At 44.4% G+C, this 27,684-nt stretch overlaps 3 protein-coding genes across 8 annotated transcripts; 1 reads left to right on the top strand and 2 right to left on the bottom strand.

Moving 5' to 3' along the window:
* Positions 1 to 147: 147 nt before the first annotated feature.
* On the top strand, positions 148 to 4,428 carry C28H19orf44 (chromosome 28 C19orf44 homolog). Of its 3 annotated transcripts, none has more exons than XM_035348022.1 (8): positions 148 to 279; positions 459 to 1,097; positions 1,322 to 1,682; positions 1,935 to 2,011; positions 2,391 to 2,862; positions 3,044 to 3,139; positions 3,256 to 3,422; positions 3,792 to 4,428. In XM_035348022.1, the coding sequence occupies exons 1-8, from the start codon at positions 232 to 234 to the stop codon at positions 3,876 to 3,878; spliced, it is 1,947 nt and encodes a 648-aa protein (XP_035203913.1). In that variant the 5' UTR covers positions 148 to 231; the 3' UTR covers positions 3,879 to 4,428. The 3 variants fall into 3 exon arrangements, with proteins under 3 accessions (XP_035203913.1, XP_035203912.1, XP_035203911.1); XM_035348021.1 differs by having other exon boundaries at positions 204 to 315; positions 1,325 to 1,682; XM_035348020.1 differs by having other exon boundaries at positions 204 to 315.
* On the bottom strand, positions 4,366 to 17,277 carry CHERP (calcium homeostasis endoplasmic reticulum protein). 3 transcript variants are annotated; one of them, XM_035348015.1, is made up of 18 exons: positions 17,126 to 17,276; positions 16,838 to 17,011; positions 16,104 to 16,288; positions 15,220 to 15,357; positions 14,863 to 15,014; positions 14,390 to 14,501; positions 13,940 to 14,029; positions 13,062 to 13,296; positions 12,525 to 12,703; positions 11,719 to 12,115; positions 9,609 to 9,847; positions 8,667 to 8,800; positions 8,296 to 8,382; positions 7,840 to 7,989; positions 7,595 to 7,711; positions 7,023 to 7,117; positions 6,307 to 6,492; positions 4,366 to 5,077 (listed from the first exon to the last, which is right to left on the bottom strand). In XM_035348015.1, exons 1-18 carry the CDS (start codon positions 17,148 to 17,150, stop codon positions 5,073 to 5,075), a joined length of 2,700 nt encoding a protein of 899 aa, XP_035203906.1. In that variant the 5' UTR covers positions 17,151 to 17,276; the 3' UTR covers positions 4,366 to 5,072. The 3 variants fall into 3 exon arrangements, with proteins under 3 accessions (XP_035203906.1, XP_035203905.1, XP_035203904.1); XM_035348014.1 differs by lacking the exon at positions 4,366 to 5,077 and adding an exon at positions 5,327 to 5,495 and having other exon boundaries at positions 7,595 to 7,708; positions 17,126 to 17,277; XM_035348013.1 differs by lacking the exon at positions 4,366 to 5,077 and adding an exon at positions 5,327 to 5,495.
* A 989-nt stretch (positions 17,278 to 18,266) lies between these two features.
* On the bottom strand, positions 18,267 to 27,073 carry SLC35E1 (solute carrier family 35 member E1). 2 transcript variants are annotated; one of them, XM_035348030.1, is made up of 7 exons: positions 26,622 to 27,073; positions 25,694 to 25,764; positions 25,187 to 25,324; positions 24,310 to 24,435; positions 23,603 to 23,848; positions 22,949 to 23,197; positions 18,267 to 18,857 (listed from the first exon to the last, which is right to left on the bottom strand). In XM_035348030.1, the coding sequence occupies exons 1-6, from the start codon at positions 27,025 to 27,027 to the stop codon at positions 22,964 to 22,966; spliced, it is 1,221 nt and encodes a 406-aa protein (XP_035203921.1). In that variant the 5' UTR covers positions 27,028 to 27,073; the 3' UTR covers positions 18,267 to 18,857; positions 22,949 to 22,963. The 2 variants fall into 2 exon arrangements, with proteins under 2 accessions (XP_035203921.1, XP_035203920.1); XM_035348029.1 differs by lacking the exon at positions 18,267 to 18,857 and having other exon boundaries at positions 19,959 to 23,197; positions 26,622 to 27,069.
* Positions 27,074 to 27,684: the final 611 nt, after the last annotated feature.

Genomic DNA, 27,684 nt, shown 5'->3' with positions numbered 1-27,684 from the left:
CGAGGGAGGAGCGGCTTGCACGTGCTCGCGCGGCGAGATGCATGCTGGGGCTTGTAGTCGGCGCTCTGACGGCCGGGCGGCAGCACGCCTCCTTGGGATTGGCTGTTTAAACTCAAGTCTCGGCGGCGGGCTGGGGGGGGGGCTCTGCGCTGAGCCAATGAGAGGGCGGGATATTAGGGGGTGGGTGTCTCCGGGATACGGCCCCGCTCAGCCGCCTCAGCGCGTCCCGAGATGGCTGCGAGCGCTTGGGCGGGGAGGGCGCCGGTGGGCGGCCAGCAGGTGAGGGCCCGGCCTCGACAAGGGGGTCCCCGGCCGGTGAGGAGAGCCCTCAGCGGAGAGAAGGCGGGAGGAGGCGGCCAGGCGCCGAGGGAAGCGGGGGCCAGGCTGGGCCGGGCCGGCTGGGTCTGCCTCTGAGGGCTCGGCCGCGGGAGCCTCACTCTGTGTCCTCCTCCGGGCAGGGGCGCGGCGATGCGCAGCGCTGGAGAACCGCCGGGCCTTCCTTGCTCCTTCCTCGCTCCGGCAGCGAACTCCGTGTGGGTGAGACAGGGTTGGAGATGGCTGGAAGAGCGCCGTGGCACCGCAGCAGATTCCTCAAGGTGCAGGATGTGGAAGTACGGGGAACCCAGCGGTGCCAGGCGCTGGGAGGTGCTGTGCAGGCGATGAACAGAGGCATAGCAAAGAGCGCTCCGGGTGGTACTTCCCACACGCGATCAAGCTCAGCGCTGAGGAAAGTGGCACAACTAGAAAGCAAGATCATGAATCGGAAGAAGCAGATGGAATTGCAAAACGCTGACTCCAGCCAGAAGCCTTTGGATGAAGAATCCCTCTCATCTGCTTCCAGTCATGAGCGCAGTGCAAGAGGCAAGAAATACCTGAAGAATTACGCTACAGCCTGTAAAAATACAGCTGTCAGTAATGCCTGTCCTAAGGAAGAAGAAAGCACCCAAATCCCAAAAAAGAGTGGTACGGTTGAACCAAAGCCTGGTTTGGATAGTGGAGAAAAAGAAATGAGAGGGTTCACGGAGAACTCTCTCGAGTTTCCCTGCGGAAATGAGAATCGGAGGGTTGGTACAAGTGATTCTAAGTGGAGTGGAAAGGTAAATACAGACTTCACTGGATTATATCAAGGTATTTTTAGTTGGTATGTCACTATTTATTAACAGCAGAAAATAGTTCTTAATACTGTGTTTGTAGCTTGCTTGTGATATGTTAGCTTCAATTCACACTTTAAAACTATGGGGTTTACCCATTATAATGTCTTTTTAGTGATCTACATACAGCAGATGAAGTAACACATAAATCTCTTTTTTGTGTTCTTTAAAAGAGTAGGACTCCAGTTTCAGTAGGAATGCCTCCTCCGTCTCATAAGGAAATTTCACTGACAGAGGTATCCAAAGCACCTTCTCTTCACAGCAAAGACTCAGAGAAGAATGTTTTCGGTACAGTTGATTTACTGACACCTCCACCAGCCAGCAGAAACCTGTCAGCACTACGTCGTATGAAATCTCCATCACCATCTTCTTCCACGAAAGACAATACTGTAAAAATTACCTTGCCTAGAACAGGCAATGCCAAGCAAACCCAAATATCACTTGGAAGCGATGGAAGTGAAATAAAATCATTAGATGATTTATTTTCAAAAGCAGCTGATGCAGACGATTCAACCAGCGTAAGCTCAAACGGTAAGCTTGTCTTGTATTGTCTTGATAGACCTGGCACAAATTGTACTAATAATCTACTAATAAATATGGGCAAATACTTGCTTTGAAAGAATTCAGTAGCCTAATTTAGAAAGAGCTGTTGCTAACTTAAAGATTTAAACAGTGACTGCGTACTATTACTTCTTAGTATTACACTTTTCTTCCTGTCACTTAATGGAAAGTGTACTGTAACTTTCATCTGAGTCCTCATGGCAGTTTGTCACTCAATTGCAGACTTCAGACTGAATATCCTGAGCCTTGATGATTTGGCATCGAGTATCACCAGTGAGGTGGCAGAATTAAGGCAGCGAGTAAGTAGAAATTCCATACTAGCACCTATCTATCTCCCTTCTGCCATTGTTTGGTGAAGGGTGGAGGTTCCAAACTAAATACTTCTACCCATAAGCTATCAGAGATGGGCATGGCTCACTAGCTGTAAAGGTTAGGTCAGGATTTTGCAGTCTACTGCAACCGGACCAAATTCTTTTTGTGTGTGTGTCTTTGCACTTTCTTAGTAAACTGCCAACAATGTAAAGCTTGCAAAGTGACACAGAAAAGCAATGTTCTTATCTCCTCATAAAGGAGTAGCTGACTCTCAGTAATATGCAGTGGAAATGATCAAGAATGATTAAGGCATGTTAAGGTTATGTATTGCTGATTCCTCTAACATACATCTGTTGGATTTTACAGGGGACAGACATTGAAATTACTCAAGAATCAAACAGAAATCAAAAAAAAGATACATTCCAGGTGGAAAAGGACCAATCCTCTCATAAAACAAGTGCAGTAACTGGTGTGAGTGATCCTTCCAAAGGGGATACTGAAAAAAATGTGACTGAAGCTGATATCTCTGAACATTTAGGCGAAGTTTCTGCAGATTTTTCTAGGCAGGGACAGGATTATCCCGATTGTGATGAGAGAACTGTTCATTCAGAATATTCTGAAGACTTTGAAAAGTCTCTGTCCACGACAGACAGGGAAGCTGTATCAGAAATGTCAGAGAAAAATTCTGAGAGTGGCACATATTCTGGAAAAGACCCATCTTCTTCAACATCAGCACCTTTGCTGACCAGAGAGAGGCATGAACGGGTGCACAGAGTAACTGTAAAAGAAACTGCAGTTCAGACAGTGGATTCTCCGTTCACCTACTGCTGGTCAAAGAGTAAGTTCGTGTTTAAGTCAAGATACCGCCCTCTTCAGTCTTGAGCTTTTTCATGTATTATATTCTAACCTAGTCACCATTAACAGTTGTTAATGCAATTAATGATGTTCCAAAAGATTGATAAACCAAATTCTAGCACTGAACCCTCCAAACCCAGTAACTAATTCTATCCTGTACACAGCAAACAGCACTGCAGTACTTGGCCCACCTGTTGGAAACAGCTACATTGATCCAGTACCTATTGCCAGTCATGTCATCAGCATGGATGCAGTAGAAGGTAATGAAAAACACACTATTTAATACTACTTAACTATGTTTTGTGCATGTAGCTCCAACTTGTTTAGCACTTACTGTCTGACCATCTGTTAAAGTATGCACTCTTTTTTCTCGCAGCCTTGACTGCGTACAGTCCATCAGTGCTTGTTCTAAATGCCATGCTAAAACAGCACTTGATGTTGACCCAGCAGTTTGTGGAGAACATTCAGCACCTACACTTATGCCTTGTGGAGTCGTTAGAGAATGAGAAGTTCCACTATCACACACTGGAAGAGGCTAAAGAGGTATTTATGATAGACTAGAAAGCAGCCTAGATAAATATATACTCCTTTCCAAACGGTTTTAGTGTTTGCTGCGCATTTTGTTTTCATCGTATTAACACTGAATAAATTAATAATAGAAGACTGTATTTTTCATCCCTATACTAAGAGCAAGTCAGGTGTTTACAAAAAAGACAGAGCTAAAGTCTTAGTGGAAGCCGTAGTTTTAAAAGAATAAGTTTTCTACTCATCTGTCCACAAATGAGGAAGGATCTTTGTGATGTTAGAACTAAGGCATCAGTTCCTGTTGCTAGTAAAGTGCAGGTATTATGACAAAAAGATTATATATGATAAATATCTACACAGATAAATGGTGTATTAATTCTTTTGCAGTACATCAAGAATCACAAATCCCCACCTCTAACACTTGAACAAGCACGTGAAAAAATTCAGAAAGCGCAGGAGGAGAAACTACTCTGACCCTATCAACATTAAGATTTACACTTACAAAGCTCAAGCTGCAACAAGAACCACTTTCAAACTATACAGATAAAGTTGTAAACTGATTTGTACCGTTTCGTATCTTGTAATATAATTTATTTTCCTGCATGTTTTTTTTTTCTCCTGTACATGATGGAGGGATAGATGCCTTCAGTCAAACTACCTCAGTGTTCAGAAAAAAATATATAAATAAGAAAACACTTCTCTAAAGGTAGGGGGGTAAGTCAGCACGGACGACGTGTTTATCACATAGCTCATTTATCTCTGATTGTGGTAGAAAGGCAAAATCTATATGTAGCACCAAGGACCGTGATCACAGTAGAAAAATACCATCCTGACCTTAGTGCCTTATTTAAACAGCCCCATCAAGTTGCTACAAAACCAAACGTATGCAATGTTAAGGTAAATGCAGTACAAGGGTGCTGAAGTGCTGAAATCCATTTAGTCTCAAGCACGAGCCACTGTGTTTTTTTTATTAAAAAAAGTGTTTATTGGAAGGCAAAACAATAAAATTCACAAGTTGATAACATACAGGTGTTGTATGCTGATTCACAGACAGTTACAGTTCCACAACTACAGTAGATCTAGAACAAACTGATATTTCACCATATTAACTGAATGGTTTTAAGAGGGTTTCTGCTATACAAACAAATTACTCTGGGAAGAGGTTACCACCACGCAGACCTCTGGAGTAGAAGTGCAGTGTAAGGGCCTAATATCTTTAGCTGGTGGTCTCTGGAAACAGTTACAAAAGTTGTTGTTTTTTTTTTTCTCATTTAGGTTAAAGGAAGTTTCCAATAACATTTCACTGTTAGAAACTTGCAGAGCAGAGAAAATTGATTCTCTTCTATTGAACTAATTAGCTTTTATTAAAGGGTATATACAAAAATATAAAAAGCTTAAAGAATGTCTTCCATTACAAAGCATTGAACATCCCTTAGAGCGCTTGAAAAGCTAGAACAGTTAACCCTCGTGTTCTGAACAGAGTTGTGACTGCAGCAGCTGGTGTGTAGGGGCGTTAAGTTGTATGGTAGGTTCTAACAAGCTTGCACAGTGCTCATAGGTCACCTGTACTGGAACTAGATGCTTCATTCCCCATTTAGACATTAGGATACACTGCTCAGCATCAGTCTGACTTGATCCCAAGGCAGCACCCCTCCACTTCAAATAGAATTAACCTTTTGAGAGAAATAAACATACATTATGGAACTAGAGACACATAATGGTATCAGTTAACGTCTGTATTCCACAGGAATGAGTGAATCACAATCCTGGACCAGGGAGAGCTTGACTGGGGTTTAAGTCTAGTATAAAATGGCTAACTAATTAAAAAATTTTGCAAAATAAAATGGAAATTCTTAAACGTGCTAGACATGTCAGAGTAATGACTGGCCTTTTTAAACACTAAATCACAAGTGTTGAAGTACATGTCATAGCTTTCCATTTTTCACCATAGTTTTAAAAGTAATTCATTTGTCACTTCCTCCAGACTTTAATCCGGATTTATACAAAGTTTAATGTTTTGTAGAAGATGCAAGACATCTTTCTTCAGAGAGTCTTATTCAGGTGGTGGAGGGTCTTGCGTTTCACGCTTCACTGAAACAATATGGAAAAGAGTGCTTACACATTCTGCAGTTACCTAAGCTGTCCGAAATGTTTCATGGAATGAGGGCTTTATTAATAAGGATTTTTTCCTTTTGAGCTTTATTTTAATTCATTTTATTATACAAATCTACTGTGGCCATAAGTAGAAGTGACTTTTCATCTGGCATGCCAATTTTTTTTCCTTTTAATCACTCAAGTGTAGTTCTAGGTAACACAGACTCTCTGCAAAAATCTATCGTTCGGGTAATTCTCTCCATCTCCTAAGAAGCAAGAAGCACCTCCACTTTTTCTGCACCCTTCCTGAAACTGCACTACTGTGAAACGTATTACCAGTTCTGGGTTTGACAGATCACAACACTAACTGTAGGAAACTAGGAGTTGGGCAGGGCCAAACAGAAAGCGTGGGCCAGCTTCGTTCCGACCACAAAGACCTCCTTCCTGCTTTGGCAGCCATCCATCCCGTGGTATGGCTCCCGCTGCTACTTTTATGACAATCCTATTTTTTGAAGGATAAGATTTTAAGATAGAGGCTACTGGTGTTGAAGCCAGTATGTGGCTTACACAAAACAAGCTAATTAATGTTTCAGAAATAGAATACAACATAACCCTGAAAAGGAAAAGATGCAGGGTTAATCACAGTGTGTCTACTTACCTTGTTGTGTGTTTTTTTTAATCCATTATATTAGAACGAATGAAGAAATACTCAAAATTGAGTTTATGCTCTACAGTAAAACTCTAAATAGGACAAATATCACTAATAAGTCTGACCGTTTTTTAAAATTGCTTAGCAACATTCACTTACATTCATCTCTGGCCTTCATGCGTGCGATAAAAGAGTAACTTTTATTTCTTCGGTAGTTTTCATAAGGGTCATCTAATGCAACTCCCACTCCTTTATATTGATCCCATTTGTCTCGGATATCCCCTCCTTTAATTGGATCCTGAATTCCTTGCTCCTTGGCTCCCAATCCACCAGATCCACTCCATCCTGCAGAAGGGACACAACATTGCAAGCCTGTACCTATTATATTACTAGGATTCTGAAGAATAAGCAAACAATTTGAAAACAGCTGAAGAAAACATCAATTCCAGTCTGAAACATTAGATGCCCCCCCCCCTTTCTTTTTCCAAAAGCTTTAACATGCAGCGAGTCTGGGAGTACACAAACATCAATGCTATCCCTAAGAAACTTTATGAGGACAAGGGGAAAGACAACGCAAGCCCACTCCCTTTGGTCAGATGCTGATTACGCTGTTGGGAGATGAAACTCTAGGTAGCTGAATCCTATTTGATGCCAAACTGCATCTTCCTGTCTTCCATACCCTTCCCAGAAGGGCAACTACCATCATCGTTCCACGTTCTGGGTACTTACGTCTCTGAATATCCTTACTCTGTCCTCAGAATGTGAAGGTGCTGAAAGGAACAATACTTAGGAATGTGCAAAAATTAATGATGTCCAAGAGCTGAGTGCCTGATTATGTTTCCTGGCTTATGTCAGATTCCGAACCAGTACCTTACCCATTTTCACGAGCATCTGATGGCCTTTATTTTCCTCTCCAAGCCTTGATTCTGGTATAGGAGGTCCAGAACTGGAGCCCAAACCAGCAGAAGAACTAAGGAAATAAAAAAAGGAAATTAAAAACAAGCAATACGGTTCTGACTCAATGCAATGGACTTGAAATCCTGTTCAATATTAACATCCAGCATAATCCCATTCACTCTATTAAGATTTTTTTTTTATAAATCTATTAGGTTATGGAGTTTTAAAGGTGCCACCAAACCTTACCTGCTTCTCAGTACAAGGTAAAAATTAAACACTAGTCTTCCTCACACAAAGACTTCTTGGAGGATTTTTCCTCCACTCTAGGAAGTCATACAAGGCTTTCAGAGTTGCAGTGTTTTGTTATAAAGAAAGCCATCACAAAACGGTAATGTTTTCTCTCTATATATACACAAATAGCATAAATACTATTACCAAATCTGCTTGTCATCTTTTCTACTATTTGGTGAAATGCTTAATGCATGAGAAAAGCTCCCTTTGTGGTACTTATCTGAACAATCCAGGTAAAAAGAGAAATAAACAAGCTTACGGAGGAGTGGGGCTGCGAGACCGGGACCGGCGCCGCCTTCCTGGGGAGTAAGATTTTGATCTGGATCGTGACCGTGATCGCGAGCGGCTATGGGAAGAGCGGGACCTGCTCCGGCTTCTGGAAAGAGACATCACATGAGATCAGAAGCACAAATTTCCAAAGCAACATCCAGGGTTCTTCTTTCAGCCCTGAAGGTTGTTTCCCACTGCCTCCGACTTCCTGAGATTCACCCCGTTGCACTGTACCTGGACTGAGAGCGTGAATAGGATCGTGACCGAGAGCAAGAGCGAGATCGTGACCTTGAATAGGAGCCAGATGATTTTGAAGATCGTGAATTGGACCGGGAGGATGAACGACCTCGGCTTTTAGACCGACTGCGAGACCGAGAAGGCCCACTGCACAGATAAAGGCAGAGAAACTCCAGTGAAATTCCTTGGAGATGCTTGAGAAATGCAAATGTAACTGTGATCAAATTCAAATTACACACAAGCACTCTATTTCTGCAAACAATCCAATCAAAACCTGAGCGTGAAAAAAACAAAACTATTTTCTACAGATTAGACAGAATTTCCAGCAATTTAAAATCCAGCTAATTCCACCAACATATTGCTGAAGAGATTTTCCCTATACTAGTCCAATGTAATCCTAGCACCTTCCAAATGAACAGCGCGCATCAGAAGGCACCAGACGGGATCTCTCACCTATTTCTCTTCTCCTGACCTTTCCTCCGTCTCGCTCTCATTTTAGCTCTGAAGAATTCATACAGTCCATTCTGCTCCCAGCCTTCACTGCAATAAATCAACCACACATAGAACCAACATCAGTAAAACCCTACCTCGATCCACGCAGCAATTAAGGATTTCCGCTCGATTTTGTAGGGAACAAAGGGCCTGGGCAGAAAGGTCTCACACATCTCAGTGTAAGATCAAACAGTTTAAAATACAACAAGAGCACTTATTTTCAGCATTAGAAGAACCAAGACACAGGCGAAGGAAGACAGAGGCACTTCTTGTTTTGAGACAGCTTCGTAGGGCATTTTCCTTACCATATTGTTAGCTATACCTACTCTTACCTGTTTCTAGGCCTGTCATGAGATGGTGGACTATAAAATGCCTCAACCGCAGCCAGTAGTCTCTCACTGGGGGGCATTGGGGGTGGAAGACGTATATCTTTAGGATCTAAAGGTTTATACTCATGATCTTCAAGCTGCCGGAAACAAAACAAATTACATTCTTGTCATGTGTCATGGGGTTGCTACCCTGAAGAGATAAATATAGATTTAACTGTGTAGGGACCTCACAATTCACTATCGGATAAAAAAAAAACTGGTCCAGCAATAAGGATTCTGCAGATGACCCACTGCTCCCTTGTGCTATCACCAGCGTTTTGATTTCTATGAGCTCAGCCAGCACAACGCCTATTGGAGCATTAACTGGATCACCAGGTAGATAAAACGCACGTCTTATCTATCCACCTCTGCGACAACAGTGCCTGGATGGAAACCTGGTAAAAGCTGGTGTATGCTGAGTTACACGAAGTTAAGAGATGGAATAGACCTATTCGTTCATCTCAAACACCGCATGATAAACGCACATATCCCCCAGGATGCTGATACAGGTGAGTGTTTGCTACCATTCTTGATACACGTAACAGCAGTGTTGCAAAACATCTTTGTAAGAGAACTCTGAACATCAAAACTAGTGCACAGTGGCCCCATCAGAACTGCAGGGTCTCTCCGCCCTTCTGAAAATCGCTGGGGGTAAGACTTTGAAAAGCACACGAGTCTTTCACGTATACAGGCTCAACTGGCTTTCACTGGGACACAACACTTGAAGTTTTTACCCTTTTCACTACCTCCCCTCATCACCCGCCCATACAACAAGGTGCTGAGCCTGAGGGCTGCTGGAGGGAAAGATGTGAAATGGAAAATGTACACGTTGAACTACCCATAATATTCACCGTGGGATTTTGATCTTTTAATCCTACTAGTCAGGGCCCAATTTCAAGCACTTACTTTTACAAGCGGAGCCATCAGTCCAGCAGGAAGATCAAAGTAGGGAACGTTTGGCACCAGACTGGGATCATCGTGGTTCATGTGAGGGGGGCCCTGACGCCGCATGTGAGGAGGCTGCCCGTTAAATCCGTGTGGGGGAGGCCCGAAATCAGGGTGCTGTGGCCCTCCCCAGGGAGGATGCTCGCTGATTCCAGGATGAGGCAATCTGTGACCAGGGTGATGATGAGGAGGTCCGATTTCTGCACAGAGTGGGAGGGTTAAAACATTTTACTTAGCTACAGAGAAGGGGAAGGCAATCAGAGAGGTGTACATCAATTAGCGCGTTTATCCTAAAAACAAGTCTTGGCACCGAGAGCCTTGCAGACCAAGAAAAGCAACAGAACCAAACAACTGGAGGCTGGCTACACGTCCATGTTCACAAAAATCTTGCAGTGCATCTCTTTTTCTGGCTACAGCCACCACTCTCAAGACAACGGGAAGCTAACTCTAAGCCACCGTTTACTTTGGGACATGCTGCGGTCAAAAAGCACCACAAGAAAGATGCTCAAGAACAAGAAGTTTCAGCTGCGGCAGGCCAGCTGCTGATGGGATCTATTTCTGAAGCCTGAACACACAATTGTGCCTTAGCATCAACCTAAACAGATCTGAGATACATGCCGCCTCTATGCCAAATCAGTACACAGAAAGAAATTAAAGTAGCAGGAATTAACTCACGGGAGTAGGTGACAAGAAAATGCTTTGTTTAAAGAGGTGTTTTGAGAAGAGGTAGAGATAATATCCTGTTAAAATAGGAGTGAGAGACACCCATCCCACCACCGATGGACAAACCACTGGCCATGAAACACCAGGAGACCCTGCTGAACTCACTGTGCTATGCAGGGAAAAATGGAAGACTGAAAATCAGTACCTTCTGCGGGGGGACCAACGGCTTTTCCAGGAATTATAGCCACCACACAGTCCTCGGCCTCTGCTATTTGACTCATCTTTATTAGGATTTGAACATAGGCTGCACTGTCATTGCTTCATCACTTTCCTAATTTTAGCTGGTTTAGCAGATTCCCCTCCTCCAACAGCTTTGCACGATACAACAGATGTTCCGGGTCATCAATACAACCCAAAACACAGCATCTTTTTGGAGCTTAAAAACCTTAATTTCCCCCCACACACACCTCGCCCAGACAAGAAAAGCTGCTCTTCCTACTCACTACCACAACTCTTAAAGACAAAAAATCTTTACTGGAGAACTTAAACACAACCCTAAATACATAATTCATTGGTTTCCAACCTTCTGGGGACTTGGGGAAATAAGAACCTTTTAAGCTTAAAATAGTAACTCCTACATTGCCATTTTTAAAGTTGTCACACAGAACCACAGGGACCTTTAGATACTACGTTGACAACGATCATTCCAGAACGATCATAACTTCTAGATGTGGAATAGAAACTAAATCAGGGCAAAACACCACCAGACCTCACCGGGGGCGGCAGCCAAACCCAAGCCACGAAGGGCAGGCACACAGTGCCCCGGCCACCTTCCCATACATCCCCGCGTTCCAGCCAGAGAGCAAACCCAACAACGAGGGAGGGAAGAATCATTCCACCAGACACTACACCAAGCCACACAACGCTAGCCACGCACAAGACAGACAACTGAGAGCTTTTCTCTAAAAATAAAGAGGAAGAGAAGACCGCGGGTACACAAGAACAAATGCTTCCAGCCTGCCTTCCTCTAACCTTCTCTGTCTGTGGAGGACCTTGTTAAAAAAAAAAATGAATCTGCAGGCAAATCCTGCTTCTCACCTCTGGACTATTTTTAAAATGAAATAGTCACAAAAAGAGCACCCAAAAAGCCAATGACCTGAGCTTGGATTACAGTTTCTGGTTATTCATACCTGTTACAAAATGAAGACACAAGAAGCAAGGAAGCATCCAATTCTGCACATATTTTCTACCGAGTAATTTAGTTGTAACTTCCCAAACCCAAAAACTTGGTATTTCTCAGGAAAACCTGAGCAGTCCACCAAAAATATGCTGTCACCCCAAAGCACTAAAGTTTGTAACAGCAATCAGTATTGCAACGTAAGAAAACCTGGCCCAGCACACACTTTACCTTGAGGAAAATCCCCCTGGGGGTAATCAAAACGATGAGGATAAGGAGGCCTTTCAAAGGGATGGCGAGGTGGAAAATCATCCTGCATGAAGCGAGGTGGAAAGCGGTTGAAATTATGCGGATGCGGGGGCTGGTTGAATTGGGGATGTTGCTGATGTGGAGGAAATGGGCCTCTGAAGTGAGGTGGCCGCTGCATTCGAAATGGAGGTTCCCTTTGACCCCCACCCCATGGAGGTTGTTCGTGCTGGTTGTTCCACGGGGCTTCAAACTGGTTGTTCCAAGAAGGATCGGGCTGGTTGTTCCAAGGTGTCTCTCGCTGGTTGTTCCAGCCTTGATCTCTCTGTTCGTTCCACATTCCTTCATGGTTGTTATTCCATGGAGGACAGTGAGGTGGTCCCTGGTGGTAAAAGTAACGAGCCTGGTCATTAGGCTACAAGAAAGCGATAAAAACATTCCACCTTTTAAAGTAAATATTGCCTCTAGAGGATTTCAAAAATATTTCTGAACAACTGTGGACTTTTTCTGTCTTTTCTCTGAAGCTAAACTGCTAGGGAACCACACAGTGCTGAACTCAAGGAGAATGCTGCTTGTTCTGCTCATTCATATGGAAAAGCGCAAGAGCTGACAACCCGAAACGCAGCTTAAACTTTGCTTTTAGCTGTGCTGAGAATGAGAAAGCTTTGGATTTGTATCTGGATTTATAACATTCCCAGCTCTTCAAAACACTCGCACTCCCAAGATGGTCTTTCTTAATAGGTGAAGTTCCACCTCCCTCCAACATCTCGTTTCAGAACGGCGCTTGGTACCTGCTGTTGACCCCATGGTGCAACAGGGTGAGGTTGGTCAAACCACGGTGGTTTATTTGGAGGAATCTGATCGTGAGATCCAGGGCCACGTGGTCCACCAGAGGCAGGATCCTGCACTCCAGACCCTGTCGCGTCATACTCTGTAGAACCAGCTAGGGGCATCTGAGATTTACCATCATCTGGAACAAATTGGAGACAGAAGCACCCAGGTCAGAGGCAGTTACTAACACCAGCACACTTACAAGACTCCATCAGAATTTTGCTGGATACATACCCACACATTCTACTAATGTGAGAGCGCATTTCTGATTTCAGTTTAACACTCCTAACTTTTTTCCTCATTTATATTCAAGCATCAGACTGCACCAGATGCAAGGATCCAGGCAGAAGCCTGAATCTGTTTGAAACAAACCAGCACACCACAGTAGCTCACAAGTTAAAAAAAAGCAGGGAAATAAATAGATAGAAAAATAAAAAACAAATCTCTCAATTTTCCACCCACTGATTTCTGCACAGGTCCCCAGAACAGGTTAGTACCTGCTTGTGTAACTGGAGCAGACGGTGGAGCTGAGGCTGGTGCTGCTGTGGGGGCTTGGGGCGGCGGTGTTGATTTCACCTCATTCTCTAGCGGCGGTATTTGTATTTGTTGCTGCTGCTGCTGCGTTAAACTGTTTACAAACTCTTCGTGCTGAGTTTTTAGGTTCTGTATCTGCTGTTGGAAGGCTACCTGTACAGGCTGCACTACCGTCGCATACTCAGTGATCAGATTTGCCTGATAAAGTGAGAAATTAAGGAGAACAAAGTTAGTACTGCACCTAAAACAGTTCCCCTATCTGCTCATTCAGAATCTCCTGTATTGCACCCTCCCCCTTCCAAGAAATACATGAGAATGCAACATAATCTGCTGGCAGAAGGACCTGGTCACACTATGAAGCTCTGAAGATTTACAAAATATTCTCTGCAGGCTAGAATCCACTGTCCATATTAAGACTCGCTTTCAAATACAGCTCAAACCAACAGCATTCATTATTAATGCTAAAGTGAGTACCTCCTGCTGCCAAAACCATTCTAGCGCTTAGCATATACAATTTAAAGCTAGGGCAGCGTATACAATTTAAAGGTATGGTTTCTTTAGTCCCCTTTTATCAAGGTCAATTTCTGTAAAAAGAAAACACTCCAAAATATGCGTGACTGAAATGCAGTAGTTACTAACGCAAGACTTTATGGGATCATAGCAACAGCCAGATAATTGAATGTAACAAGGTAACGTTCCACATTTCTGTAATCCCTTGTAAACAACTTCAATAGGGAGGAAGAGGAGGAGTGTTAATAGTTGCCTTTCAAAAAGAACATTTCCTAAATTTTCATATTTATAGACATATTTTGAAAAGAGTTACTTTTCTTTTGCGGCTAACCTGGTACTGGCCAAGTCCAAGAGCCGGGCTCTGTAACTGCTGAATAATTGACTCATCAAAGTATCCATTTTTCTCCCAGAGTTGAAGAAGCTGCATAAATTCAAGAGTGGAAGGTGCTTAGAATTGATGAACAATAATGGAAAAATTGAGACAAATTTTTTATTTATTTTCAGTATTTCCAGCTCGATCAAAAGACCTAGGCTTTAGTCAGTTGTATTTGTAACCACCAGAGACTCAAATGCATTCGTCCTTTTAGTAACTGCTAAAGCCCGAGTACTTTTAGGTTCTAGTTCAAATAGGTTCAAATGCAAAGTAAAGCTGTGATAAGATTTTGCGAAGACAACCAGACTAAAAACATCTCAGCAATCCTCTTCTGTCCTTGTATTTGTGAATTGGCCTGGCATTAACCTAACAGGGCAAAACACAGTTAAACCAAAACCAGACACTCACTCTGGCAATTTTCTGTTGCTTATCCTCCTCCACGGCTAAAAAACTGGTACAGTATATAGGTACAACCACCTTCTGTAAAGCAGCCAGGAGATCCCGTGCTTGCTTCCGCTGGCTTCAGAAAAAGAAGGGGAAGGAGAAGAGTTACTGCCTCTCACTATAGCATTAAGAGCATTGCAAATCAATTCCTCCCAACTTCCACTGTACCAAAAGATTCACAGAAATAGAGCTCCCTTCTTTACATTTTTACTGTACAGCCTTAACTTGAATAAAAATATACAAATTAAAGTTGAATTTGATTATTAAAGCACCAGATCTTTGTGCCAGTTACAGATGTGTTAACATCTGCTGACATCTGCTAAAAATAACAAATACATGAAAAATAAAAGGTGACTAGTCAAAGAATATACGTAGCAGAGACAGTTTTCACCAAATTAATCAATACATAAAACTGAAAAGCACAATTTAATCCTTACCAGTGATGCAATACATCATTAATTAAGTAAATCAGATGTAACCGAAGCTCAAAGTGAGCTCCTTCGGCTGTTATACGATTTCGCAGGTGCCCAGCCATCAGCTCACAGTGTGCAGGAGATTTTGCATTACTAAACATCCAGTTCTTGCCAGCCTTAGGAAGAAAAAAAAGCCAGTCTAATGTATTCACATTATGAAGACCTCCTAGAACACTGAAATAACTGCCAGAAGAGAAATTTTCAGGGAATTTTCTTGCCTACCATACAAAACGTAGCTGTTGTTTTCTACACAATCCCAAAACTCCAATTGTTCTTAATCCACAACAGCACCCAGTAACTGCTCAGATGTACACCACTTACTGAGATGGCATCTTTTGTGCACGTGTCGATTATTGGCTGCAAAAGGTTGTCAAATTCGTTCATATCTAACTGGGTTTCCTCCAAAACTTTCTGCATTTGTTGCTCTATTGCAAGGGCCACTGCTGATGTGACTTGCTCCTGAAAAAAATAAAGTTGTAAAATAAAATTAGATTACATCCCATTTTCTTTTAGAGAACTAAGCTGCTGCATCCCAGGCCTCTTAGCCTCTTAACCACAAGCAGCTATCTCAAAGACCAAGACGAGCAATGTTATCGCACACAAATGTTTAGATTATTTGGTTTTCAGAAGATTATTCTCATTCTTGGGAAAAAAAAACTGTATTTTTTTCCACTTCCTAATTCTCTCCCTCACTGATAAAAAAAGTTACAGACAGGTCCTAAAGATGTAATCCAGGAGTGCTCCCTTCCTCCAGGAAGTCCTCAGTTTGGTTGCCAGTAACATTAGGGCAAAGTGGTGCCTAGCTCAAGTACACCGGCCCTTCCCTCCCCAGAGCAGGATCTGCCTTAAGTACAAGATTCTTTCAGGCTCCTGCTGAAGTACAACCACATTTCTTGCAGTTCCCAGCAACCTCCAGCATCAAACGCAGTCACAATTTATTCCACTCTGCGAACCAGCAGGGCTTTTCATATACTAAATATAATATCTTAATCAAGGACCAATCTTACATCGCTTACATCTGTTCTAAGGATATGGTGGCAATTACCATGGGACAAAAATAAGTAAAGCAATGCCCCCTCTCGTCCCCACCACCCAAACCCACCACCCACCAGTCAGATGGAAGCCTTTCTCTCTCCCTTCGCTCTGAATATTTACAGCCACTGGTGGTTTAGGATAAGCCAGATGAGTGCTTATTTCACACCAACCTGTCTCATGGCAAGGAGATGCTGCTCCTGCTGCTGCAGGTTCCACTGACTCTGCTGGATAAGTTCCTCCACAGAAGGAGTGCCCTGAGGAGCCGGGATGGGAGCAGCCGGTGGTGGGAGAGATGGCTGGGGCAGTGGCTGGATCTGTGTCGTAGCCTCGATATCTTGACTTTGCTTGCACAGCACTATCAGACAAAGTAAACTCTTAAAGCAAGCCTCAAACAGAAGCCTGTTACCACCAGCTATTACACACAAACTGTGCTGGTTCCAGACCCTCGCTCTTTACGTAACGGTTCGATGCAAAATGTCAATCGTGCAGTTAAGGGCGGATAGTGCAAAGAGACAAGGGGGACAAGCGACTCCTCACACAACGGGAGAGGAACAGCTCTGGCACCAGACCAGCTCCCGGAGCTCTGTGCGGGACCTCCCGCATCCCGAGAGCTTCCTGTGCCCGCAGCCAGCCCAGCCTAGCTCCAAACCCGCAAACGGGAGGCGCGCAGAGCCACAGGCAGGGCTCGGCCATCCACCTGGAGCTCGGCCATCCACCTGGAGCTCAGAGGGCAGGAAGAGGCCGCAAACCGGTGCCAGCGGGGCAGAGCCGGGGGAGGGGGGGCAAAGCGGCTCCGCAGGCCGGGGCCCAGCAGGGACCGAAGAGCAGCAGCCGTCGGGGGGGGGGGGAGGGGGCAGGGCCCGCCGCCACCCTCGGCAGGCCCCGAGCCGCGACCCCCACTCACGCTGCTGCTGCTCCAAGGCCAGCTTGTACTTGTAGTAGCCGTAGAAGTCACCCCCGAAGAGGAAGGAGAATTTGGGGTTCTCCTTCTGCTTCTCCATCGTCATCTTCTCGAACTCGGGCCCGTTCCGCGCCACGAACTGCGCCAGCTTGTCGATGACATTCCGCAGCTCCTGGTCTGTGGGGAGGCAGTGCCGTCAGCCCGCGCCGGGCCCGCTTCCCCCCTTCACAACCTTCACAACCCTCCCAAACCTCCCCTGCACCCCCCGGGCCCCCCCAGGGCCGCGCTCACCGTCGGGCGGCAGCGGCATCTCCATGGCTGCGGGACAACGGGGGCGCCGCCGCCACCGCCGCTAGGCCGCACCGGCCGGAAGTGCCGCCAAGCGCCAAGCGCCACGCGCGGCCGCGCTTTACGGCCGCGTCGCTATGGAGACCGGCCCCACAGCGCAAAGGGCGGGAACCTGACAGGGCCCGGCCCCCGGGAGGGAAGGGGCTGAGGCGGCGGGGCCAGGCCCCAGCCCCCGGGGAGGACCCGGAGCGGTCACGGTGCCGTCACGGGCCCTTCCCCGCCGCTCTGTCAGGGTTTCCGAAGCCATCTCGGCCCCAGGGTTCTCCCTGCCCAGCCGGGGAAGCTTCTTCTGGGCTGCGGGTGGCTGCCCGCTCGCTGCCGTTCCTGCAGCAGCCAGTCGTTCTTGTGCTTACCAAACACTAAAAGTACATCAAAGTACATCCAAACTAAAAAGTACATCCACATCCAAACTAAAAGTATATCCAAAGTGCACTGAGGCTGACAGAAATCCATAGAGCACATTAAAAGAAAGGATGTCATTCAACATCTGTTGCATATCAGGGAAAATCTATCACTGCAGCGCTTGAGCTAGGGTAGAACACAGAAATGATGTAAAAATGTTAGGAACGTGGATGTGCAGGGAGCTCAGTACAGGGCCAACCAAAAAATACAACCATTAATTGCCCTATGAAGGGACATTTAACCCACACCTGAGCACTGTTTCTTTCCACATTACTTAATTTCTTTACACTCTTAAATGTTCAAGTTGTTTCCAGTCTTACTTTACCTTATTCTTCCTTTGGCACCTGATGGTCCATTATCTTTCAACATGTGATTAAAACTATCTGACAGCTTGAGCATCCCTACAAAAGTAAGGTGCTGATCTGATCAGCTTCACAGCCCAGTCAAGCGGTACGAGGCTTGGTGGGAATTGCTCAATTCCCTCTGCTTGCTGACACAATTTTTAGAAAATGCTTGAAGACCATTTACAGGAAAACTAGAGATGAATTGTAGAAGGCCAAAAGGAAGCCTGAGTAATCTAACACTTTTATTCAGTGCTCATGGGGATTTATAATCACTTTCTTAAATTTTAGGTATTAAATTACATTTTTCAGGATTTCCAGCCACATAGATAACACAGACATCCTCACAAAAAAGTTGAACTTTTTATTCTTAACAAGACATACCATGAAGACCCCACTATATTGTCTACAGAATATAAAAACTCAGAAAGAAGATGGGTGTTTTCATGTATCCAAGTAACAACTGAAAAAGAATATCAGATACAGTCTGATCATGATTCTACATCACCCTGCAGTCCTGAAAATTAACACTGATCCCAGAAGACCAGATTAAGTTCAAAACTTAAAGATATTTAAATCTTATTAAAGCTCATATTTAGAAGTAAGATTTTTTTCAAAATTCATAATGACGCCTTCCAACAAAAATGCTTGGCACATCGGAGCCCAGGCCGTCACCGTCCAGGCTGCCATGTTCATCAGCACACAGCAATGGTTTATCCACCAAGTGCCCCAAAAGCTATAGTTACCTGACAGAGGTGTCCGTCAAAAAACATCTGAACGCCTAATATATTTTAGGCAAGAAAGAGTCCCAGGCCCTGGAAGACCGATGCAGTATCTTCCCATCATCCCACACAGGGATCCCAGCTTCAGCACCAAGATCCACAGGCTGGAGGGCTGCATCACAGGCAATCCAATTAAAGTAACATCTGGAGCTTCACAGAACAACAGAGTTGAAATAAGAAGAAAACAACACAAAACTGCACATTTGCTTAAGTGCCAGATTTCATATCATAAGGATTGCGGGATTTTCTTGGTAAAACCACCTATACTCACATCAATTTATTGACTACTAACATAAAACAAAAACAAAGAAAAAAGATGGGTGGTGGCTGCCACCTGCATATTTGCACTTGCATATCTACATAGTATGATTTATCATACACCTGTGATCTCAGGATGAATGCATGTTTTACCAGATTGTACCATCACCATGAAGATATTTTCGAATTACCTTTAACAGCTTACAACATGGTTCAGAAACGGAAGCCTTAGAAAAACAAAACTTTCCCTTTATTTATATTGCACCTTTTTCCACAAATAGCTACATGGCAGAAGTTTCTTCTGCTGCAAAATGCTACATCAGAAAAATGTGGCTTTGAACACACATGGGAAAGAAAAGGTCTTGAGCTTCAGAAATTGTCATGAATTGACCCCAAATTACCAACACTTCTTTTTACAAATCAGTGTACTCCTACAAAGCCTAAGTATTGCCTCAATTTGAATTATTTAACATTCAGGTATTTTAAAAAAAAATAAAATCAAGTCACCCAAGCATTTTACTTGATGGTAAAGATGCTCTAATTACTACTGGGTACTAAAATTCACTCTGCAAGGGAAATGCTTTCAAGAGATCTTCAGAGCACCACATAATCTAGGGAGCTATCAAGAGAAAACACACAGATAGTGGGGGGAGATTAATTCTTTCACATTGGTATTTCTAAACTATCCAGGACTGTTTTGGCAAGAATTTCCCAATTTTGTGAAGTATTTACATATGTTAGAAATGCACAATGGAAATCAAAACATTTCTAAGGCTACCAGCACTAGCGTCCTAACACTAGTTATAACATCCAAATCATGCTCGTTTCAGTCTAAGTAAACATCCGGTAAGGTGTCACACCCTTATTAGCAAAACATTAATCTGATTTCTCGTATGTGGCCATTACTAATGTATGGCACTCCCAAAGTTTCCTGCAAGTAAAAAAAAAACAAGCCAACCCCCTTCACTTTAATAACAGGGTCGTTATACACGATTGTCTAGATATGCCCTTTTTATTCCAGTGTTTCCATACTTTCTACAGACCTATGTACATAAATACGTCATTAATTTACAAACCATGTTAAAACAAATGCTTCACCTTGCCAAACAAAGTCTTGTAGCAGTCCAAGATTAAAATATATATTACAACAGTATCAGAAACTTCCTTTACCTGAATGTGGGCAATATTGCTTAAGGACTTGGATTCAGATACTCAGCGAAACCACCTCTTGTAACTGATTCACTCAACCGTTTTAATTATACATCGTACCATGCAAAATTATCCCTGTTGACCACAGACGTGAACTACAAGAGCATGAACACTGTCAGACAGGCTCCAGGGAAGAAGCCCAGAGATTCACACTCTGGGCCCGGTGCGATATCCCTTATTTTGGGTCAGTCCCTTTCTGCTCTGCAAGTACAACAGTTTCGTTTCAGAGACAAAGTCAGGCCATGAGCCCAGGCTGGAACTTGGGACAAGGTATTTTCAACAGAAAGCCCTCACCTGCTACCATACTCTTGACAGAAAAAGCTGAGCTAAAAACCTGCCACAGTAAGCGTGCATGCAAGCTCTCTCTTGAAAGAGTTTCAAAAAGATCTGGTTATGTTCTTCAGAGAGCAAGCCATCTAAATATATTTAATGAAATCTCTGACCTGTGAATACGGTATGTGGAGCTTTATTCCAACTAACAGTTCCAAGCTGTATGAATATATTACAGTGGTAGACAGACCAGAAAATTTACAGATGAACTCACAGCACGTCTGTACATCCCTGGGGCCCCCACTGCTACTGTCTTCTGGTATTTCAACCCCTCCGAAGGAGGGAAACTGAGGCACGAAGAACACGAGCATTCGCAGGAGTCTAACAGTTTCCAGCTATCTCCCTCTGAAAGCAGTCAAACAACTTCAGTTCCTCTCAAAAATCTCAGCCTAAATGTTTCATCCTCAAATCAAACTTGTGCAGAGCCAGAACCTAATCCAAATCCAGAGTCCACATGATTCTTTCTACATTTTTGTAACAGCGCTTAAATATTGGGAAGTGAGCCTTAGAAATACACGTTGCTCTTTACAGTATTAAAAGAAATCATCATACATAAATTAATACTGGAATAGGCAAAAGCAATTTCATACGAAGGAATGCTTTTCCTCAACATCTTGTCCTTGTTATTCGGGGTTAGGAAATAATTTATTCACATTTTATAAACTAAAAGCCCATGTTCTAACCTAGTATGAACAGATTAAACTCCAGTCAAGTCAAGAAGTTCTGCTCACGGACATTAGCAGCATATTTAACCCATCTCTGAAGTTTCAGATGGACCATTTCCTCTTTTGGACTGTATTGTGGGAGGCAATCTACAGAACTACCTCCATAGTCAGCCAAAAGAATAAGATCAGGTTGACTTTGCCCTTAAAAATAAATTCTTTATTATCCAGAAAGGAGTCAAATCATCATCTCATATCATGGAAATGGTCATTTTTAAAGCAATAAATAGGTGGAGGGAGTGTTGTGTACAGCACCACACCCTAAATGTTGTCACTGGTATCTAATACCTCTAGTAAAAACACAATATTTATGCTATCAAAAATTTCACTGTACAACAGCTTTTCTGTTAAGGAAAGAAGGCCCCTAAAAACCTTTTTGTTTGTTTGCTTGTTTGTTTTTTGCTATAGTAATAACAATAATAATCTGATTCAGTGAAACCAAAGTTCAACGGGTTTCCTTCCTTTCATGCACAAATGCAGTATCTGATGCATGACAATCAAATCAACTTGTCTTGCATTTTGTTCATTGATACTGACTGAATCAGTTTTTATTATCCATAATTATATATTCACTGCTGATTTAAATAGTTTTTTCCTCAACAATTTACTATTTGAACTAGGGGAGTTGCAGGGACAGAGAAGGATACAAAGTGTAACTTCTTTCAGCTGAAATTAGAAGTCGGACAAAATGCACAAAGCAGCTCCAACTGCAGTAATTAAGAAACTTTTTAAAAAAGCAATTAGGGGCTAAAAAGATAAGACTTGTTTCTTGAGAATTATGATTATTCAAATTCACGCATTCATAATATATGAATCATATAAGGAAGCATAATTTATGCATAAAACTGAGAAGAAAACACCTTAGACCTTTGAATTTCTAACCAAGAGTTTTATAAGAGGTGTAAAGCAAGTTAAAAAAAAACGTATTATTCCAAATGTTTTATTTGTCAAGGTGTTTTCTGTATTGCCAGGGAAGAGCAATGTCTGAAGTTACAAGACTGTATTATTCAGAAAACAATGAGGATCTTAAGCTCTGTTAACTACAGTGACTGGGACAATAATGACATTAGAGAAAACTGTTTCTCTAAATATGAAGCTTGAAATATGCTTCTTGAAGGGATCAATCTTCCTACTGTCTATTCTTTCAGAAATACTTCTCGTTTGTTATCAAAAACTGAAGGCATAGGCACAGAAGTAATTAATACCCACACAAAGTTTCTTATTTGCTCAAGATGAATTCAAGACTACTTATCTGCAACTGATATACATATGTCAATCCTCCCAAACCAACAAATTCTGATAATCAGAAGCGTGCCTACTTACAGTTTTCCCCTAAGCATCATTAAAACATAATAGAGAACAAATTAAAGGTTACGTTATCGGTGTGGAAACAAAGTACTGGCCAGAGTTTAGCTGCCAAAAGAATACTCAGTTGACAGACCCCAAGCGGGAGCAGTGACACCAGGTACTTTGCTCTGAAGTTTTGTATCTGCAGTTCACCAGACTCTCTGTACAAGAGCTACACTGTGCATTTCGTTCCAGTGTCAGATCTAGCTGTTTCACGTTTAAAGATCTGCTCGGCAGAAGCTGAAGGTCTGTACCACTTCCACTACACATGCATCTTCCCCTCTGCAAAACCTGTACAATAAAATGGCTTTACATTCATGGATGTACTAAAAGTTTCTGATAATGTTGGGGACACTTGGATATCACAGTCTATACCTGTGTGCCAGGACTCTAAATATCAAAACGATTTAAGTTGTAGGTAGTTGGATAGTTTTGCCGATTGTACTGGAAGTGATCTGTTAAGATATTGGTTCGCCCATACTGATAGTCTCCATGCTGTGCAAATGCCGTAAGTCCATTCTGAGACTTTTCAGGAGTGTTTCGATGCCGGTCCAAATTCACAAGGTCTCCAGTTGTAACTGGAAGTAGCTGCTTCTTTGCTTCTTGGTTTGCATCGTATTTTGTCTAGGAAAGAAAGAAGAAAAGAATGAAAGAAAGAAAGAATGGTCTTCTAGGCTATCACCTAACATATTCTCCTAACTAGGAAAAAAGCACACTCTTAAAATTACACTACTATATGTCTATTAGAATTTTAAAATCCTAGTGACTTCTAATAAAAAACTCATTCTTCTCATACGCCAAATCATTACGTTTCTCTTCTGCTCAAGAGATTTTAGCGAGTTACTTCCTAATTTTCATTTTTCGAGAAAAATATTAAGATAAAAGTTTGTCAGACACCTACCAGCACCTGGCCTGACCCAGGTGCTTCAGTTTTATGACATGCATAAAATAATCCCAAAAGACATAATTCAAAACTACTGGACTGTTTCAAGTGAGTTTCCTGAACAAGCAAACAGATAAATGCCTTACCTTGTTATATAAGAAGACGCCTAGGATAGCCGTCATCATTCCAAGAACGTTGGTGCTAGTAACCGGATTGCGAAGCATTATAAGGGACACCGTGATGACCATTATCCTTTTGGTGGCATTTGCAACAGAGTAACTTAGCGGGCTGATCAGGTTGAGAATACTGAAGGCAATGACATTCTGGGCAAAATTGCAGAATCCACTGATTATAAGAAGCATCAAGGTCCAGGACCAATGAGACATCGTGCTCTGTCAGGAAAACGAACGTTACAAGGAAAAAGTTTATCTCAGCTTTTAGGTAAGTGACAAAGTAACAGAAATAAAACACGGGGCACTTCTTACCTGCCTTTTGATAGGAAGAACATCTGCAAATTCCCTGTGGTTAAGAAGCACCCAAACATGCAACTACAGATTCTGAGAAAACACCTCTCACCACACACGTAACAGGCACTCCGGGTGCATTTGTTCCTGTCTCCAGCTCTCAGTTCCTCAGAGCTGTCACATAAGCTACCTCTCCTAACCCTGGCATGAATTCTCAGGATAAACTTGTTTCTTATATTGCTTTGTGAAACAGTTTGCGGCTATTTCCCAACAGTTCCTTCCATGCTGATGAGGAACTACACTGAAATACTTAAGTGCACCTTTTTGTATGGATGTATTTTTTTTCCTCCTGTCTTAATTGCAGACAGTTTCCCAAACGTAACACTTACCAAGTCGTTCTCTACTAAGAAGGAAGAAAGATCAACCAAAACCCATGTTGGGATCATGAAGAACACAGCATGGCACCCAAGTATGTTCAGCAACCGAAGATGATGTATTCGGGAATCTCTTAACACCTTAGGAAAAACACCGTGTAATCAGGAGAGATTCGGTAGCCATGTAATAGTAACAACCTCAGGCAGACAGATGCACCATGAAAATAAGCGAATACTGTTATGGTATGAATTCCCAATAAGGATGACCGAGAAAAAACAGATGTGTCTCCGAAAAACAATGGTTTCTTCACTGGTGACTCTTAGCATTAACAACTTACACTTCTAAAAGGCTCTACAAACCAGAAATCATTTTGTAACTACACACGTTCAAGACACACCTTTTAACTTCGTCTCTTTGTTTCTAAGATTTCAAGGAGTGCCGGGTGTTGACACTGACTCATTCACCACAGGAAAGCGATTTGATACAGCAAAGTATGTTAAAATTTCAAGGGAACTGTTACATTTAAGCACTATCAAACTGTCAGAAGACAGGGCTTACAGGAAAGATAGGGAGAGACTTCAGCAGAGTGTGTAACAATAAAGGATATCTGTTTTAAACTAAAAAAGGACAGATTTAGGGCAGCACAGGCTGCTCAGAGAGGCAGTCAGTGCCCAAGGCCAGGCTGGATGGGGCTTTGGGCAGCCTGGGCTGGCAGGAGAGGTTGTGCCCATGGCAGGGGGTGGAACCAGATGGGCTTCAAGGTTCCTTCCAACCCAAACCATCCTATTACTCTAGGACAGTCAACATCATCATCATCTGTACTGGAAAATACATGCTACTCCTCTGAAGGGTGACACTACTGACCAGTAACACGAACAGCAGAGCTATTACCTTTTTTGAGAAGATATTCTGAAGTGAAAAACACAGAGTAGCAGCAAGTGCGCTGATGAGTCCCCACATGTCAAAGGAAAGTTCGGTGACGGTGGCCAACAGGACCCCAGTTATTATGGGGATTAGAGACAAGTATACCTGAAAAAGGAATAGAAAAGAACAGCTTACATCTTCTAATAATTTTCATTTTAACTGAGTTTATACACACTGCTGATTTGGGGAAGAAAGGAGAAAAATAAAGTAACAAGGGATCAACTTCCATACTGTTGCAGCTTGAGGAAATTAAGTGCCTACAATAAATGCCAGAACAACTCCAGCATGTAGGAGAGCATCACCTCGCTCGATGTTTAGATGTGTTAAAAGGCAAAGGAAAGTGTAAGAACTACGTGACCTAATCTCAACCACAAAATTCACCCAGGTGACCAAAGCCAAGCCTTCCTGATCCCAGCCAGCAAAGCACACCACAAAAACCAGCAAGAGAAGAAACCTCAGCAAACCTGTCCGCACCTTCGTCGTCTGCTTTTCCTTCATTATGATCCGGGAAAGAAGAACCACCCATATTGGCATCGTCGCTTTTACTGAGAACGGAAAGAAAATTTCGGTGGGGATGCGAAGATTGGGCCAGTTCCATTACAGACCGTCAGCAGAGGGCGAGCACTGGGGATGGAGCAGGGGCTCAGCTCTGGTCCCACCACAGCCAGAACCTCAGCCCACATGGGGTCGTCCCTGTCACTGCTCTGGGCACCCATACAAGCGTGGGACAGTCCTTCGTGGTGCTCGGGGACATCGCAGCAGGCACCTGTACAAGCACACGCTGGGGCATGGGATGCTGCAGCGGGCACCCACCCGAACACACTCTGGGCTCTGGGTCCCTACAGTGGTGTGAGCATGCACAGGGGGCCAGGACCCCACGCTGGGCAGGCACACACACACCGCTCCCCATAACACTGCAGTGGGCACTCACGAGGGCACACAAGGCTTTTCTTCTCTCAGAGGGTGGTGAGGCACTGGTGCAGGTTGCCCAGAGAGGCTGTGGATGCCCCATCCCTGCAGGTGTTCAGGATTGGGTTGGATGAGGCTCTGAGCACCCTGACCTGGTGGGTGGCATCCCTGTGGCAGGGGCTTGGAGTTGGGTGAGCTCTTAGATTCCTTCCAGCCCAACCCATTCTGTGATTCATGTCGCTACGTGGGACACCGACAGAAACCTGTTCCGGCCTCCAGGTCGCCAAGCAGGCACCAGTACAAACACACAGAAGGGACCAGCACCTTCCAAGCACCCACCAGGCCTCGCATCCCCCCCCCCCCCCCCGGGCCACCACGACGAGCACCCCCAGCACCCCAGGACACCCCACGACCCCCCCCAGGGGCCACCCTGAGAAGCCCCCACAGGGGTCCGCGGGCCCAGAGCCCCCTTCACACCCCCCCAGGCCCCCACCTGTGTGCGCGTAGGACACCGGCACCCTCCAGAGCGAGACGTGGGCCGAGACGGAGGCGAAATACTTGCCGAAGGCGAGCGGCAGGATGTAGCGGGGGTAGGCGCGGGGCGGCAGCTGGGCCGGGCCGGCCGGCGGCACCCGCCAGGCCCTCAGCAGAGGCGGCAGGAGGCCGCAGAGCCCCAGGATGTGAAAGAGGGAGACGGTGACGGGCCGGGGGAAGCCGCCGAGCAGCAGCTTGTTCACCACGTTACCGCCGGCGCTCAGCCCGTACCAAGCCAGGCACAGCACAGACACCCGGGCGCCCTCGCGCAGGGCCGGCCCGCGGCCTCCTCGCCCTCCCCCCGCCGTTGCCGACGCCGTCGCCGACCCGGAGCCTCCCGGGGCCGCCAGCGGGGCCGCCGCCATGGCTCCGTGCTCGGCCCGGCCGCCGCCGAGACGTCACCGCCGCCAACGCGTCGCTTCCCGGGGCGGGCCCGGCCGCCGCCGCCGCCTCAGCGCCTACGGGGGCCGGCAGGGGCCGCACGGCGCCTCCCCTAACCCCCACCTCCCCCTTCAGTCCGTTAAAGTAGCCCGGGAGAGGATGGGGAGGACAAAAAGAGGTCCCGGTTGTGCTCCCTGAGGTGTTTTGTGCCGTGAGGGGGCATGGCAGGGCTCCAGGCGGCGCTGGAAAGCGCCTGGGGAATGCAGAAGTGCGGGCAGGGCGCTGCGAGCAGTGCTGTGACTGAGGGAAAGTCACGTCCTCGGAGGCACAGGAGCTTTAAAAGTAACCCAAGGAAGGTGTGATGGGGGGTATATTACAAGAGAGATGAGTATCTGTCAAGCAGGAGGGGGTTCTACACCCCCTGTCATCCATGCGCTCCTCCAAAACACATTTCTACACTGTTAATGTACCTCTAAAACATGCACTTTAGGGAATGGCGATTCCCAAAAGATTTGGGGATGAGCTATTTCATGTCATTCACTGAAAAGAAGTGACTGTCTTACTAAGATTTTAGGACTAAAAGAATAAAGCCTGTAAAGCAGTTCAGAGAATCCAGTACCAGAGAAACTGAGTTCATGCAA

Source organism: Oxyura jamaicensis, chromosome 28, assembly GCF_011077185.1.
Source record: "Oxyura jamaicensis isolate SHBP4307 breed ruddy duck chromosome 28, BPBGC_Ojam_1.0, whole genome shotgun sequence".
NCBI classification, from domain to species: domain Eukaryota; kingdom Metazoa; phylum Chordata; class Aves; order Anseriformes; family Anatidae; genus Oxyura; species Oxyura jamaicensis.
This window is presented reverse-complemented; position numbering and strand designations above follow the sequence as displayed.